The sequence below is a fragment of the Somniosus microcephalus genome, unplaced genomic scaffold, assembly GCF_052327205.1.
Source record: "Somniosus microcephalus isolate GS21.2 unplaced genomic scaffold, FLI_Smic_1.0 unresolved_chr7, whole genome shotgun sequence".
Lineage (NCBI taxonomy): Eukaryota > Metazoa > Chordata > Chondrichthyes > Squaliformes > Somniosidae > Somniosus > Somniosus microcephalus.
Window position 1 is genome coordinate 2675422 of NW_028225185.1, and position 17331 is coordinate 2692752.

Sequence of the window (17331 nt, forward strand, 5' to 3'; positions counted from 1 at the left end):
GATAGATTTCTGACTAGTAAGGGCGTCAAGGGATATGGCGATAGGGCCGGTGAATGGAGTTGAGGCAGAAGATCAGCCATGATCTCATTGAATGGCGGAGCAGGCTCGAAGGGCCGAATGGCCGACTCCTGCTCCTATTTCTTATGTTCTTATGACCCCTGGTGTTAACCCCTCGACACCCTGGCGTTAACCCCCCGACCCCTGGCGTTAACCCCCGACCCCTGGCGTTAACCCCTCGACCCCTGGCGTTAATCCCTCGACCCCTGGCGTTAACCCCCCCGACACCCTGGCGTAATCCCTCGACCCCTGGCGTTAACCCCCTCGACCTACGCCATTAACCCCTTAATCCCTGCTCCCGATGCGCTGCGTGTGTGACTGGTTACCTTGGTCAGAGGCAGGTTGCGGGGCAGGACGATCCCCTCCTGATTCAGGAGCCGTTTCTCCTCCTCGGTCAGCGACAGGTCCGGGAAATGCTGGGAAACAGGAGGAAGCAGAATAAAGCTGATCCGATCGCCCAGCGATGGGCCAGATCCTGCCCACCGTCCGCCCGCCCCCCCGCCCGCCACTGTCCGCCCACCCACCGTCCCCCCCGCCCGGCACCGTCCTCCTACCCACCCTCAGGCAGGGGAGAGAGTCAATCCAACACACATCTCTCCTGAAGGTGCTGACTCTCACTGGGGTACGGGCCCCCTCCTCTCCTGAAGGTGCTGACTCTCACTGGGGTACGGGTCCCCTCCTCTCCTGAAGGTGCTGACTCTCACTGGGGTATGGGCCCCCTCCTCTCCTGAAGGTGCTGACTCTCACTGGGGTACGGGTCCCCTCCTCTCCTGCAGGTGCTGACTCTCACTGGGGTACGGGTCCCCTCCTCTCCTGCAGGTGCTGACTCTCACTGGGGTACGGGTCCCCTCCTCTCCTAAAGGTGCCGACTCTCTCTGGGGTACGGGCCCCCTCCTCTCCTGAAGGTGCCGACTCTCACTGGGGTACGGGTCCCCTCCTCTCCTGAAGGTGCTGACTCTCACTGGGGTACAGGTCCTCGCCTCTCCTGAAGGTGCTGACTCTCACTGGGGTACGGGTCCCCTCCTCTCCTGAAGGTGCTGACTCTCACTGGGGTACGGGTCCCCTCCTCTCCTGAAGGTGCCGACTCTCACTGGGGTACGGGTCCCCTCCTCTCCTGAAGGTGCTGACTCTCACTGGGGTACGGGTCCCCTCCTCTCCTGAAGGTGCTGACTCTCACTGGGGTACGGGTCCCCCTCCTCTCCTGAAGGTGCTGACTCTCACTGGGGTACGGGTCCCCTCCTCTCCTGAAGGTGCTGACTCTCACTGGGGTATGGGCCCCCTCCTCTCCTGAAGGTGCTGACTCTCACTGGGGTACGGGTCCCCTCCTCTCCTGAAGGTGCTGACTCTCACTGGGGTACGGGTCCCCTCCTCTCCTGAAGGTGCTGACTCTCACTGGGGTACGGGTCCCCTCCTCTCCTGAAGGTGCTGACTCTCACTGGGGTACGGGTCCCCTCCTCTCCTGAAGGTGCTGACTCTCACTGGGGTACGGGTCCCCTCCTCTCCTGAAGGTGCTGACTCTCACTGGGGTACGGGTCCCCCTCCTCTCCTGAAGGTGCTGACTCTCACTGGGGTACGGGTCCCCTCCTCTCCTGAAGGTGCTGACTCTCACTGGGGTATGGGCCCCCTCCTCTCCTGAAGGTGCTGACTCTCACTGGGGTACGGGTCCCCCTCCTCTCCTGAAGGTGCTGACTCTCACTGGGGTACGGGTCCCCCTCCTCTCCTGAAGGTGCTGACTCTCACTGGGGTACGGGTCCCCTCCTCTCCTGAAGGTGCTGACTCTCACTGGGGTACGGGTCCCCTCCTCTCCTGAAGGTGCTGGCACTCACTGGGGTACGGGTCCCCTCCTCTCCTGAAGGAGCTGACTCTCACTGGGGTACGGGTCCCCTCCTCTCCTGAAGGTGCTGACTCTCACTGGGGTACGGGTCCCCTCCTCTCCTGAAGGTGCCGACTCTCACTGGGGTACAGGTCCCCTCCTCTCCTGCAGGTGCTGACTCTCACTGGGGTACGGGTCCCCTCCTCTCCTGAAGGTGCTGACTCTCACTGGGGTACGGGTCCCCTCCTCTCCTGAAGGTGCTGACTCTCACTGGGGTACGGGTCCCCTCCTCTCCTGAAGGTCCTGACTCTCACTGGGGTACGGGTCCCCTCCTCTCCTGCAGGTGCTGACTCTCACTGGGGAACGGACCCCTCCTCTCCTGAAGGTGCTGACTCTCACTGGGGTACGGGTCCCCTCCTCTCCTGAAGGTGCTGACTCTCACTGGGGTACGGGTCCCCTCCTCTCCTGAAGGCGCTGACTCTCACTGGGGAACGGGTCCCCTCCTCTCCTGAAGGAGCTGACTCTCACTGGGGAACGGGTCCCCTCCTCTCCTGAAGGAGCTGACTCTCACTGGGGTACGGGTCCCCTCCTCTCCTGAAGGTGCTGACTCTCACTGGGGTACGGGTTCCCTCCTCTCCTGAAGGTGCTGACTCTCACTGGGGTACGGGTCCCCTCCTCTCCTGAAGGTGCTGACTCTCACTGGGGTACGGGTCCCCTCCTCTCCCGAAGGTGCTGACTCTCACTGGGGTACAGGTCCCCTCCTCTCCTGAAGGTGCTGACTCTCACTGGGGAACGGACGCTGTACTGAATCTAATCTCAATGGTTCCTCCCCAAGATATTAAACCGCCTGTGCTAGTGTGTCATTCCCCCTCACAGGCTGCCTGTGCACGGACCAATCCCACCGGACTGAGGCAGTGATGTGGGCACGCAGGGGTGTGAACCTCACGGTGGACTGACAGGGACGAGCGCTGTGGTGTCTCGCTTTGGGCTGGGTGATTGTTTGCGCTGTGTTCCGTGTTCTGCCTCCAGTGCCGCGCCGCCCCCCTCCTGCTCCCCCCGCATACCATCAGGCTGTCGGTGATGTCCGTGTCGCTGTCTGTGGCGGTGAGTGTCCGCTTCATGCTGCCCGTGAGTCCCGGCACAGTGTCCACGATACAAGCCTCAGGTATCAGCATCTGGCCGTTCCAGCCCCCTACAGCACAGGACACAAGAGCTCTCAGTCACTCCCTCCGCCTCTCAAAGGCACCGATTCTCGCTGGGGAACGGGTCCCACGGGCACCAGCTGCCCTCTCTACCTCATCCAGGGGGCCATTCTTCAGGTGCAATGGCATAATATTCGACCATGGGGGGAGCTCTGCAGCCAAACTTACTCCTCACACACACAGTGCATGCACACACACACACTCACTCACTCACACATTCACTCCCTCACACACTCGCTCCCTCACACACTCAGATCCTCACACACTCGCCCCCTCACACACTCGCCCCCTCACACCCTCACAGATCCACACTCTCACTCTCACACACACACACTCCCTCACACACTCGCCCCCTCACACACTCGCCCCCTCACAGATCCACACTCTCACTCTCACACACACACACTCCCTCACACACTCGCCCCCTCACACACTCGCCCCCTCACACTCGCCCCCTCACACACTCGCCCCCTCACAGATCCACACTCTCACTCTCACACACACACACTCAGATCCTCACACACTCGCTCCCTCACACACTCGCCCCCTCACACACTCGCCCCCTCACAGATCCACACTCTCACTCTCACACACACAGACACCCCCCCTCACACAGACACCCCCCCTCACACAGACACCCCCCCCTCACACAGACACCCCCCCCTCACACAGACACCCCCCCCTCACACACTCCCTCACACACTCGCTCCCTTCACACACTGGTCGATGGTGCACTGTCCCCCCGGGCCTGTCCCTGACCCACTCTCTCACACACACACTCGCTCACTCCCTCACACTCACTCCCTCACACACTGGTCGACGGTGCACTGTCCCCCCGGGCCTGTCCCTGACCCACTCCCTCACTCCCTCACTCGCTCACTCTCTCACACACTGGTCGACGGTGCACTGTCCCCCTGGGCCTGTCCCTGACCCACTCCCTCACTCTCTCACACACTGGTCGACGGTGCACTGTCCCCCCGGGCCTGTCCCTGACCCACTCCCTCACTCCCTCACACACTGGTCGATGGTGCACTGTCCCCCCGGGCCTGTCCCTGACCCACTCTCTCACACACACACTCCCTCACTCCCTCACACTCACTCCCTCACACACTGGTCGACGGTGCACTGTCCCCCCGGGCCTGTCCCTGACCCACTCCCTCACTCGCTCACTCCCTCACACACTGGTCGATGGTGCACTGTCCCCCCGGGCCTGTCCCTGACCCACTCTCTCACACACACACTCCCTCACTCCCTCACACACTGGTCGATGGTGCACTGTCCCCCCGGGCCTGTCCCTGACCCACTCTCTCACACACACACTCCCTCACACACTGGTCGACGGTGCACTGTCCCCCCGGGCCTGTCCCTGACCCACTCTCTCACACACTCACTCTCTCACACACTGGTCGATGGTGCACTGTCCCCCCGGGCCTGTCCCTGACCCACTCCCTCACTCCCTCACACACTGGTCGACGGTGCACTGTCCCCCTGGGCCTGTCCCTGACCCACTCCCTCACTCCCTCACACACTGGTCGATGGTGCACTGACCCCCCGGGCCTGTCCCTGACCCACTCCCTCACTCACTCCCTCACTCGCTCACTCCCTCACACACTGGTCGACGGTGCACTGTCCCCCCGGGCCTGTCCCTGACCCACTCCCTCACACACACACTCTCTCACACACACACTCCCTCACACACACACTCCCTCACTCGCTCACTCCCTCACTCGCTCACTCCCTCACTCTCTCACACACTGGTCGACGGTGCACTGTCCCCCCGGGCCTGTCCCTGACCCACTCTCTCACACACACACACTCGCTCACTCCCTCACACTCACTCCCTCACACACTGGTCGACGGTGCACTGTCCCCCCGGGCCTGTCCCTGACCCACTCTCTCTCACACACACACTCGCTCACTCCCTCACACTCACTCCCTCACACACTGGTCGACGGTGCACTGTCCCCCCGGGCCTGTCCCTGACCCACTCTCACACACACACTCCCTCACACACACACTCCCTCACTCGCTCACTCCCTCACTCTCTCACACACTGGTCGACGGTGCACTGTCTCTCCGGGCCTGTCCCTGACCCACTCTCTCACACACACACTCCCTCACACACACACTCCCTCACTCGCTCACTCCCTCACACACTGGTCGACGGTGCACTGTCCCCCCGGGCCTGTCCCTGACCCACTCTCTCACACACTCCCTCACTCGCTCACTCCCTCACTCTCTCACACACTGGTCGACGGTGCACTGTCCCCCCGGGCCTGTCCCTGACCCACTCCCTCACACACTGGTCGACGGTGCACTGTCTCTCCGGGCCTGTCCCTGACCCACTCCCTCACACACACACTCCCTCACACACACACTCCCTCACTCCCTCACACACTGGTCGACGGTGCACTGTCCCCCCGGGCCTGTCCCTGACCCACTCCCTCTCACACACACACTCCCTCACTCCCTCACACACTGGTCGACGGTGCACTGTCTCTCCGGGCCTGTCCCTGACCCACTCTCTCACACACACACTCCCTCACACACACACTCCCTCACACACACACTCCCTCACTCCCTCACACACTGGTCGACGGTGCACTGTCTCTCCGGGCCTGTCCCTGACCCACTCCCTCTCACACACACACTCCCTCACTCCCTCACACTCTGGTCGACGGTGCACTGTCTCTCCGGGCCTGTCCCTGACCCACTCTCTCACACACACACTCCCTCACTCCCTCACACACTGGTCGACGGTGCACTGTCTCTCCGGGCCTGTCCCTGACCCACTCTCTCACACACACACTCCCTCACACACACACTCCCTCACACACTGGTCGACGGTGCACTGTCCCCCCGGGCCTGTCCCTGACCCACTCCCTCTCACACACACACTCCCTCACACACTGGTCGACGGTGCACTGTCTCTCCGGGCCTGTCCCTGACCCCCTGCCCCTGTTTCACTGACCGAGCTCGATCGACACCAGGTCGGTGCCGCTGGGCGAGCCCTCCGACTTCACGCCGTCCACCACGCTGACTCCGTACACGACCTGGTAGAGTGCGGTGGGGCTGGGCTCCGGCTCCGGCCCGGGGTCACTGTGCTGCGGGCTGTCCGGCCGCTGGTCGTCGGAGATCCCGCTGTCGGTCTCCGAGGCGGACTCCATGGGATTGCTGCTGCTGTAAACCTCGTTAGGGTTAATCATCGTCTGTAACATGTCCTCAGGATCGCTCTCGTTCAAACCCTGCAGAGAGGGAGACAGCGCACGGATAACAACTACAACCTGCATTTATATAGCGCCTTTAACGCAGTAAAACCTCCCAAGGTGCATCACAGGAGCGTAAATCAGACACCGAGCCACAGAAGGAGATATTAGGACAGGTGACCAAAAGCTTGGTCAAAGAGGTCGGTTTTAAGGAGCGTCTTAATTGACAGGGTAGATGCTGAGAGGTTGTTTCCCCCTGGCTGGAGAGTCTAGAACCAGGGGTCACAGTCTCAGGATAAGGGGTCGGCCATTGAGGACTGAGATGAGGAGGAATTTCTTCACTGAGGGTGGTGAATCTTTGGAATTCTCTGCCCCAGAGGGCTGTGGAGGCTCAGTCGTTGAGTATATTCGAGGCTGAGATCGATAGATTTTTGGGCTCTCGGGTAATCGAGGGATATGGAGATCTGGTGGGAAAGTGGAGATGAGGTTGAAGATCAGCCATGATCTTACTGAATGGTGGAGCAGGCTCGAGGGGCCGAATGGCCGACTCCTGCTCCTAATTCTTGTGTTGTTAAAAAGGAGGGAGAGGCGGAGAGGTTCAGGGAAGGAATTCCAGAGCTTAGGGAAAGAACAGCGTAACATACAGTGTATTAGCACTGGGGTATCGGGGTCTGCCCGCACTGGGGTATCGGGGTCTGCCCGCACTGGGGTATCGGGGTCTGCCCGCACTGGGGTATCGGGGTCTGCCCGCACTGGGGTATCGGGGTCTCCCCGCACTGGGGTATCGGGGTCTCCCCGCACTGGGGTATCGGGGTCTCCCCGCACTGGGGTATCGGGGTCTCTCCGCACTGGGGTATCGGGGTCTGCCCGCACTGGGGTATCGGGGTCTGCCCGCACTGGGGTATCGGGGTCTCCCCGCACTGGGGTATCGGGGTCTGCCCGCACTGGGGTATCGGGGTCTGCCCGCACTGGGGTATCGGGGTCTCCCCGCACTGGGGTATCGGGGTCTGCCCGCACTGGGGTATCGGGGTCTCCCCGCACTGGGGTATCGGGGTCTCCCCGCACTGGGGTATCGGGGTCTCTCCGCACTGGGGTATCGGGGTCTCCCCGCACTGGGGTATCGGGGTCTGCCCGCACTGGGGTATCGGGGTCTGCCCGCACTGGGGTATCGGGGTCTCCCCGCACTGGGGTATCGGGGTCTCTCCGCACTGGGGTATCGGGGTCTCCCCGCACTGGGGTATCGGGGTCTGCCCGCACTGGGGTATCGGGGTCTGCCCGCACTGGGGTATCGGGGTCTCCCCGCACTGGGGTATCGGGGTCTCCCCGCACTGGGGTATCGGGGTCTCTCCGCACTGGGGTATCGGGGTCTCTCCGCACTGGGGTATCGGGGTCTCTCCGCACTGGGGTATCGGGGTCTCTCCGCACTGGGGTATCGGGGTCTCCCCGCACTGGGGTATCGGGGTCTCCCCGCACTGGGGTATCGGGGTCTGCCCGCACTGGGGTATCGGGGTCTGCCCGCACTGGGGTATCGGGGTCTCTCCGCACTGGGGTATCGGGGTCTGCCCGCACTGGGGTATCGGGGTCTGCCCGCACTGGGGTATCGGGGTCTCCCCGCACTGGGGTATCGGGGTCTCCCCGCACTGGGGTATCGGGGTCTGCCCGCACTGGGGTATCGGGGTCTGCCCGCACTGCGGTATCGGGGTCTCCCCGCACTGGGGTATCGGGGTCTCCCCGCACTGGGGTATCGGGGTCTCTCCGCACTGGGGTATCGGGGTCTCCCCGCACTGGGGTATCGGGGTCTCCCCGCACTGGGGTATCGGGGTCTCCCCGCACTGGGGTATCGGGGTCTCTCCGCACTGGGGTATCGGGGTCTCCCCGCACTGGGGTATCGGGGTCTCCCCGCACTGGGGTATCGGGGTCTCCCCGCACTGGGGTATCGGGGTCTCCCCGCACTGGGGTATCGGGGTCTGCCCGCACTGGGGTATCGGGGTCTGCCCGCACTGGGGTATCGGGGTCTGCCCGCACTGGGGTATCGGGGTCTCCCCGCACTGGGGTATCGGGGTCTCCCCGCACTGGGGTATCGGGGTCTCCCCGCACTGGGGTATCGGGGTCTGCCCGCACTGGGGTATCGGGGTCTGCCCGCACTGGGGCATCGGGGTCTCCCCGCACTGGGGTATCGGGGTCTCCCCGCACTGGGGTATCGGGGTCTCTCCGCACTGGGGTATCGGGGTGGGAGGGTGAACTGCGCCACTCACGCCGGTTCCGGTTGCCGACCATTCCTCCAAAAGCTTTTCCGCACTGGTGCAGCTATCATCCTGTCCAGGAAATGTGCTGTTGGACTCAGGATATCCGCTTTCCAGGAAAATTCCCTCCTGATGCTCATAGTAAACACCCTGCAGCTGGTGATTGCCAGAATCCATGCTTTAAACACCTGAAACAATTTACAGAATAATTACCTCATTCAATACGGCTTTTTTCATGTAAATTCCCCCATGAAACACTCCCAGGGCAGATACAGCATGGGTTAGATACAGAGTAAAGCTCCCTCTACACTGTCCCATCAAACACTCCCGGGGCAGGTACAGCACGGGTTAGATACAGAGTAAAGCTCCCTCTACACTGTCCCATCAAACACTCCCAGGGCAGGTACAGCACGGGTTAGATACAGAGTAAAGCTCCCTCTACACTGTCCCATCAAACACTCCCAGGGCAGGTACAGCACGGGTTAGATACAGAGTAAAGCTCCCTCTACACTGTCCCATCAAACACTCCCAGGGCAGGTACAGCACGGTGTGGTAAACCACTTTTACCGTTCACTATCGTTACACTATAGTTATCACTGTTAGATCGTTTCCCTATAGTTATCACTGTTCACATTGTTGTATCACTGTACGAGGTCGCCTCTTGTCACGCTGCTATACCTGGGCTGACCACTGCCGACTCCGCCCATGGCTCCACCTACCGGCCCGGGTATAAAGGTGGTCGACTGGCTGGTATTCCTCCTTCTTGGATCCGATCACCCACGAGGGTGGGCTCTGTTATTTAGTCAATAAAAACCTATAGTTACTTTCTTAACTTGTCGCTTTTCATTGGGCGAATTGATAGGTATATCAATTTTATTGACTAAATTTTAAAATGTCGTCACTTGAGCAGCCAAACAACCAGTCAACGGAGCAGCCAAACGACCAGCCACAGCAGCCGGCTTGGCTGCGAGCCCTCAAACCACCGTACCTGGATCTAAACCCACAAGCAACAAACGCAGCCCTCTACTTCAAACACTGGCTGTGCTGCTTCGAATCCTACCTGGAAGAATCCGGCGTCCCTCAGAGATCCAAACTGAGAGTTCTGACCGCCCAAGCGAGCCCTAAAGTATACGCACTCATCCAGGACATTACTACTTACGAGGCCGCTATCAACCTACTGAAACAGCAGTACCGGAGCCCGGTAAATTCCATGTATGCCAGACACCTCCTAAGATCCCGCCCGCAACAGCCAGGAGAGTCTGTAGCTGAATTTTTACGGGCGCTACGAACACTCGGCAGGGACTGTGACTTTAAAGCAGTATCGGCTGCAGAAAACACTGAAGATAACATCCGTGATGCCTTCGTGAAAGGCCTTCGGTCCGACTACTCACGGCAGAGACTGCTGGAATCAAAGGACCTCGACCTGAACACAGCTGCAGCCTTGGCCTACTCCCTAGAAGTGACCCAGCGGGACCTCAAGGTCTATTCCAGGTACAGTTCGCGACTCTGGGACTCGGGCCCGACCGCAATACCCCTCGTAGCGCCGCCCCCGGGACCTACCTCAGCGTCGGCGTCCCGGACCCGATCGGGACCGCCACCCCCGGTACCGGCTGCGACTTCGGACCCCCGCGACCGGGCCGCCGGCTGCTTCTTCTGTGGGCAGGCGAAACACCCGAGGTCGCGCTGCCCAGCCAAAAACGCGACGTGCTCCAGCTGCCTGAAGAAAGGCCACTTCGCGAAGGCCTGCAGAGGGAGAGCAGCAGAAGCCAGCAGTGCCTCATGCGAACTGTGGGGGCGGCCATCTTCTATCAAGGCCACAGATGAGCAATGGGGGCGGCCATCTTTGATCCAGGCAACCGACGCCAGCAGTGCCTCATGTGGGTTGTGGGGGCAGCCATCTTCTCCACCATTTTGCCCCACCTCGTGGGCGCCTCCATTTTACCCACCACGCTCGACCGCCACCTTACCTCCAGACCTGACGACCGCTTCACCTACAGACTACAGCGACCCGCTCAGCCACACACTAGCCTCCGTCACACTAGACCAAGCTCGCCCGCATCAGCTGTCCAAGTCAATGATGGACATCAAAGTAGACGGCCACGCCACGACCTGCCTGTTCGACAGCGGAAGCACGGAGAGCTTCATACATCCAGACACGGTGAGCCACTACTCCCTCACTGTCCAGCCAACGCGCAACCGGATCTCGATGGCATCGAGGTCCCACGCCACAGACATCAGCGGCTACTGTGTTGTGACCCTGTCGGTTAAGGGCACGGAGTATAAAAACTTTAAACTCCTTGTCCTGCCCCAGCTATGCGCTGCCGTCCTACTAGGGCTGGATTTTCAATCCCACCTCCAAAGCGTCACTCTAGCATACGGTGGACCCCTCCCCCCGCTCACAGTCGACAACCAGCAGCCTTTAAATCGCCCACCGCGTAACACCTGCGGCCTATCCACCCTCAAGGTCCCGCCACCTTCCCTGTTCGCTAACCTCACCCCCGACTGCAAACCCGTTGCTACCAAGAGCAGGCGGTACAGCTCCGGGGACAGAGCTTTCATTAGCTCTGAGGTGCAGCGTCTCCTGAAGGAGGGCATCATCGAGGGGAGCAGCAGCCCCTGGCGTGCCCAGGTTGTAGTCGTTAAGACCGGCAATAAAAACCGCCTGGTCATCGACTACAGCCAAACCATAAACCGGTACACCCAGCTGGACGCATACCCCCTTCCCCGCATATCTGATATGGTCAATCAGATTGCTCAATACCGGGTATTCTCTACCATCGACCTTAAGTCGGCCTACCACCAACTCCCTATCCGCCCCGAGGACCGCCAGTATACCGCCTTCGAGGCGAATGGCCGCCTCTACCACTTCCTTAGGGTCCCCTTCGGCGTCACCAACGGGGTTTCGGTCTTCCAAAGGGAGATGGACCGGATGGTTGACCAGAACGGGCTGCAAGCCACGTTCCCCTATCTAGATAACGTCACCATCTGCGGCCGCGACCGGCAAGACCATGACGCTAATCTGGAACGATTCCTCCGTACGGCCCAACGGCTGAACCTCACCTACAATAAGGAGAAATGTGTGTTTAACACCTCGCGCCTTGCCATCCTCGGCTGCGTAGTAGAGAACGGAATCATCGGCCCCGATCCCGAAAGAATGCGTCCCCTCATGGAGCTACCCCTTCCCCACTGTCCAAAGGCGCTGAAGAGAACCCTGGGGCTCTTCGCCTACTATGCCCAATGGGTGCCGAATTATGCGGACAAAGCCAGACCCCTCATGAAGTCCACCTCCTTCCCCCTTACGGAAGAAGTGCGCGCGGCCTTCTCCCTCATCAGGGGAGACATTGCTAAGGCCACTATGCACGCAGTGGATGAGTCCATCCCCTTCCAAGTGGAGAGCGATGCATCCGACTTCGCCCTAGCCGCTACCCTCAACCAGGAGGGGAGACCGGTGGCCTTCTTCTCAAGGACCCTACAGGGCCCTGAGATCCGACACTCTTCGGTCGAGAAGGAGGCCCAGGCGATTGTGGAGGCGGTACGCCGCTGGAGGCATTACCTCGCAGGCAAGCGATTTACCCTCCTCACCGACCAGCGTTCGGTCGCTTTTATGTTTAATAACAAGCTGAGGGGTAAAATCAAGAACGACAAGATCTTGAGGTGGAGAATCGAGCTATCCACCTACGATTATGATATCTTGTACCGGCCTGGTAAGCTGAACGAACCCCCTGACGCTCTATCGCGAATTACATGCGCCAGCGCGCAAATTGATAGACTTCAGACCCTCCACAACGACCTCTGCCACCCCGGGGTCACCAGGCTTTACCACTTCATTAAGGCCCGCAACCTGACCTACTCCATCGAGGAGGTCAGGACCATGACCAGGAACTGCCAGACCTGTGCCGAGTGCAAACCGCACTTCTTTAGGCCGGACAGAGCAAGCCTGATCAAGGCCACCCGCCCCTTCGAGCGCTTGAGCATCGATTTTAAGGGGCCCCTCCCGTCCTCTGACCGTAATGTGTACTTCCTCAACATTGTTGATGAGTACTCCCGTTTCCCCTTTGCCTTCCCCTGCCCAGACATGACCAGCACCACGGTCGTTAAATGCCTGAACGACCTCTTTGCCTTGTTCGGGTTCCCAAACTATATACATAGTGACCGGGGCGCCTCCTTCATGAGCGAGGAACTCCGTCAGTTCCTACTAGCGAGAGGCATCGCCACTAGCAGGACCACCAGCTACAACCCCCGAGGGAACGGCCAGGTGGAAAGAGAGAACGCGACGGTATGGAAGGCCGTCCTCTTAGCCTTAAAGTCTAAGGGCCTCCCAACCTCTCGCTGGCAGGAGGTCCTCCCGGCGGCGCTGCATTCCACCCGGTCACTACTTTGCACTGCCATTAACGCCACCCCCCATGAACGAATGTTTGTTTTCCCCAGGAAGTCGACTACGGGAACCACGCTACCAACCTGGCTGACCTCTCCGGGGCCTGTCTTGCTGCGAAAGCACATGAGGGCCCATAAAACGGACCCCCTGGTCGAGAGGGTGAACCTCCTGCACGCCAACCCCCAGTACGCCTACGTGGCATACCCAGACGGGCGGGAGGACACAGTCTCCTTACGAGACCTCGCACCCTCGGGCACTCCGGAGACACCACCGCTACCCCCCCCCACCACCCCCCCAATTCCAGCCCAGGTAGACGGTACGCCGGAACCCCAAGAGCCTTCGCCTACCTCGCAGACGCCAGCATTAACACCGGAGAACGCAACACCGCCGCTGCGACGATCAGACAGGCTTACGAGGCCTCCGGACAGACTGACATACCAGAACTGGTAGTACACTTCACCCCGCCGGACTCAAATCTAAACAAGGGGTGAATGTGGTAAACCACTTTTACCGTTCACTATCGTTGCACTATAGTTATCACTGTTAGATCGTTTCCCTATAGTTATCACTGTTCACATTGTTGTATCACTGTACGAGGTCGCCTCTTGTCACGCTGCTATACCTGGGCTGACCACTGCCGACTCCGCCCATGGCTCCACCTACCTGCCCAGGTATAAAGGTGGTCGACTGGCTGGTATTCCTCCTTCTTGGATCCGATCACCCACGAGGGTGGGCTCTGTTATTTAGTCAATAAAAACCTATAGTTACTTTCTTAACTCGTCGCTTTTCATTGGACGAATTGATAGGTATATCACACGGGTTAGATACAGAGTAAAGCTCCCTCTACACTGTCCCATCAAACACTCCCAGGGCAGGTACAGCACAGGTTAGATACAGAGTAAAGCTCCCTCTACACTGTCCCATCAAACACTCCCAGGGCAGGTACAGCACGGGTTAGATACAGAGTAAAGCTCCCTCTACACTGTCCCATCAAACACTCCCAGGGCAGGTACAGCACAGGTTAGATACAGAGTAAAGCCCCCTCTACACTGTCCCATCAAACACTCCCAGGGCAGGTACAGCATGGGTTAGATACAGAGTAAAGCTCCCTCGACATGCCTCAATCTCAATCTGTAACACGTCCATGTCCCTGCCACTTGAGACTGGAGATTTTTTGTGACATGACCCAGATTGGTCAGTGTTTTTGGTCGTGTACTTGCGCCCAGGAGGGATTAAGTTAAAATCTCTTCACATCTCTTACCCCGAGCAGCGAGTGAAGCAAAGCACATGACGAGGCCACTGAACCGCCACCTGCTGCTCTGGCTACCCAAAGCCTCAATGGCACTCAACAGCAGACTCGTGGAAAGAGTCCCATTGAGGGATGGGTCAGGAGGCTGCAGCAGGAACTGATGTTAGAAACAATTTAAAGGCATGTTTCAATTTTTTGAAAACAGGGAACAGGCCAAACAAATGATTTTCGGGGAATTTATCATAAGTTTAAATGTGAAATTAAACGAACTGCACCAACTTCTTGTGCCTCAACACGACAGCTATTTTGTGCCTCAACACGACAGCTATTGCACCCTAATTGTTCCCAGATTAACTTCAAATCATAACTGCATACCTGAGAGACTTGCACTATCGAGGGGTCTGTCAGTCAGACAGTGACAAGGCCGCACTATCGAGGGGTCAGTCACACAGTGACAAGGCCGCACTATCGAGGGGTCAGTCAGTCACACAGTGACAGGGCCGCACTATCGAGGGGTCAGTCAGTTACACAGTGACAGGGCCGCACTATCGAGGGGTCAGTCACACAGTGACAGGGCCGCACTATCGAGGGGTCAGTCACACAGTGACAGGGCCGCACTATCGAATGGTCAGTCAGTCCCACAGTGACAGAGCCGCGCTATCGAGGGATCAGTCAGTCCCACAGTGACAGGGCCACACTATCGAGGGGTCAGTCAGTCCCACAGTGACAGGGCCGCACTATCGAGGGATCAGTCAGTCCCACAGCGACAGGGCCGCACTATCGAGGGGTCAGTCAGTCACACAGTGACAGGGCCGCACTATCGAGGGGTCAGTCACACAGTGACAGGGCTGCACTATCTAGGGGTCAGTCGGTCACACAGTGACAGGGCCGCACTATCGAGGGGTCAGTCACAGTGACAGGGCTGCACTATCGAGGGGTCAGTCAGTCCCACAGTGACAGGGCCGCACTATCGAGGGGTCAGTCAGTCACACAGTGACAGGGCCGCACTATCGAGGGGTCAGTCAGTCACACACTGACAGGGCCGCACTATCGAGGGGTCAGTCACACAGGGACAGGGCCGCACTATCGAGGGGTCAGTCAGTCACACAGTGACAGGGCCACACTATCGAGGGGTCAGTCAGTCACACAGTGACAGGGCCGCACTATCGAGGGGTCAGTCAGTCACACAGTGACAAGGCCGCACTATCGAGGGATCAGTCAGTCCCACAGTGACAGGGCCGCACTATCGAGGGGTCAGTCAGTCCCACAGTGACAGGGCCGCACTATCGAGGGGTCAGTCAGTCACACAGTGACAGGGCCGCACTATCGAGGGGTCAGTCAGTCACACAGTGACAGGGCCGCACTATCGAGGGATCAGTCAGTCCCACAGTGACAGGGCCGCACTATCGAGGGGTCAGTCAGTCCCACAGTGACAGGGCCGCACTATCGAGGGGTCAGTCAGTCACACAGTGACAGGGCCGCACTATCGAGGGGTCAGTCAGTCACACAGTGACAGGGCCGCACTATCGAGGGATCAGTCAGTCCCACAGTGACAGGGCCGCACTATCGAGGGGTCAGTCAGTCCCACAGTGACAGGGCCGCACTATCGAGGGGTCAGTCAGTCACACAGTGACAGGGCCGCACTATCGAGGGGTCAGTCAGTCACACAGTGACAGGGCCGCACTATCGAGGCTTGGCATCTACCAAAGCAACTTGCCCTCTTATTTCCACCACGCCCCCACCCCGCCACTCCTCAATCCCTGGGGGAAGCCTGTCCTGAGACGGTTACGCGGCACCAGGGTGCCATTCCCACTCCGGCAGATGCTGTACCCGTTGCCGGTCAAGTGACGGGCAGTCTGCGGCCAGCGACACGACTGCCCTCACCCATTACTGCCGCTGTGTACAGACCTGTGAGCTGCTGTGTGTTTTTCCTTTTGCGCTTGCACAGGGTTGGACCGGTCCAGGATACAGAGATCCTGGATCTGCCCTACCCCTTTCAGTGACTTGAAGGGTGGAGGGGAAGAGAAGGTGGCAACCAGTTGAACAAGCCTTGCACATTCCTGCTGTCAACTTTAGCAGCAATCAACCATTCTGCAGAAAGGAAAGGTGAGCAATGCACAATTTTAACCCATCTTCTTCCTGCTTTAGCATTAATGTCAATTATTTGGCTGGCCAGAGGCAGAGACCCCTGTCACAAGGCTCTTGCACCAACACACACGCTCCCTGCCTCCACTCTCAAAACTTACCACAACTTCCAGCTTGGCACCAATGACGTCACCCCCCTCCGACCAACCCCCCCCCCCCAACTGCGCATGTCAGCAACGGCCGGGGGGGTCCGCCCTCCCGGCCAGCCGATTGGCTGCGCTCGGTCCAATCAAACGCCCCCCTGCCCCCCTCCACTCCGCCGCGCCCATGCGCTCGCCGATTGGAGGAGCGGCACGCCACTCACTCACGCGGGCCGCCATCTTTGTGAAGGGGGGTCCGCCATCTTCGTGAAGGGCAGCGCGACGCGCGCGCGGGTGTTTGGAAAATGGCGCGCGACCGGCCGCAACAGTTAATTCCCCTTCACCGTCCTTTGAGGCCGTTTGTCTGGCGACGGCCGAGAGCGAGATGCCATTCTGTTTGCAGGCTTAAATATTTATCATAATGGACTGGCGGCCCTTGTGCCCCGCACAAAGATGGCGTCTGCGAAACTGGTGCAGTCCCGAGACCAGTGACGATTTAACCCCGCCCCTTTCGTGGACGACAATCACAGCCCCGCCCCATTCGGACATGCCACGCCCCCCGTTCGGAGTCGCCCCGCCTACAACCACGCCCCCTTTCGACGACGTCATGGCCATCGCAGGCCCCGCCTCTTGGCGAATCTGATTGGCCGTTGAGCGAGTCGGATCGCAAGCCCCGCCTCCTCTGAACGGCGATTGGCCAGAATCACAGCCCGCCCCTCGGCGTGATTGGCCGACCGAGGTGTCAATCGCCTCGGTGCTGCAGTCAGCACGGCCTAGGCGAGCGGCGGCTTTGAGTGAGAGCGGCGGCCCGAGGAAGGGAGCTGGTGGCCGGGCAGTCGACGCTCTTAGCACCTGCAAAAAAAAAATTCGGTCGGTGAAGGGGAGAGCGGAGTTTTTTCCGCAGCCCCGCGTAGCTGCCAGTGCTTTCCTTGACGAGGGCCCGGAGCGGGGAAGGGGAGCC

The 17331-nt window shown here is 59.8% G+C and overlaps 1 protein-coding gene across 2 annotated transcripts; it reads right to left on the reverse strand.

The window, feature by feature from the left end:
* Positions 1–290: 290 nt before the first annotated feature.
* On the reverse strand, positions 291–16756 carry LOC147086378 (cyclic AMP-responsive element-binding protein 3-like protein 4). 2 transcript variants are annotated; one of them, XM_085978446.1, is made up of 5 exons: positions 16595–16756; positions 8534–8709; positions 6044–6317; positions 2935–3062; positions 291–473 (listed from the first exon to the last, which is right to left on the reverse strand). In XM_085978446.1, the coding sequence occupies exons 2-5, from the start codon at positions 8696–8698 to the stop codon at positions 327–329; spliced, it is 714 nt and encodes a 237-aa protein (XP_085834572.1). In that variant the 5' UTR covers positions 8699–8709; positions 16595–16756; the 3' UTR covers positions 291–326. The 2 variants fall into 2 exon arrangements, with proteins under 2 accessions (XP_085834572.1, XP_085834570.1); XM_085978444.1 differs by lacking the exon at positions 16595–16756 and adding an exon at positions 16392–16423.
* Positions 16757–17331: the final 575 nt, after the last annotated feature.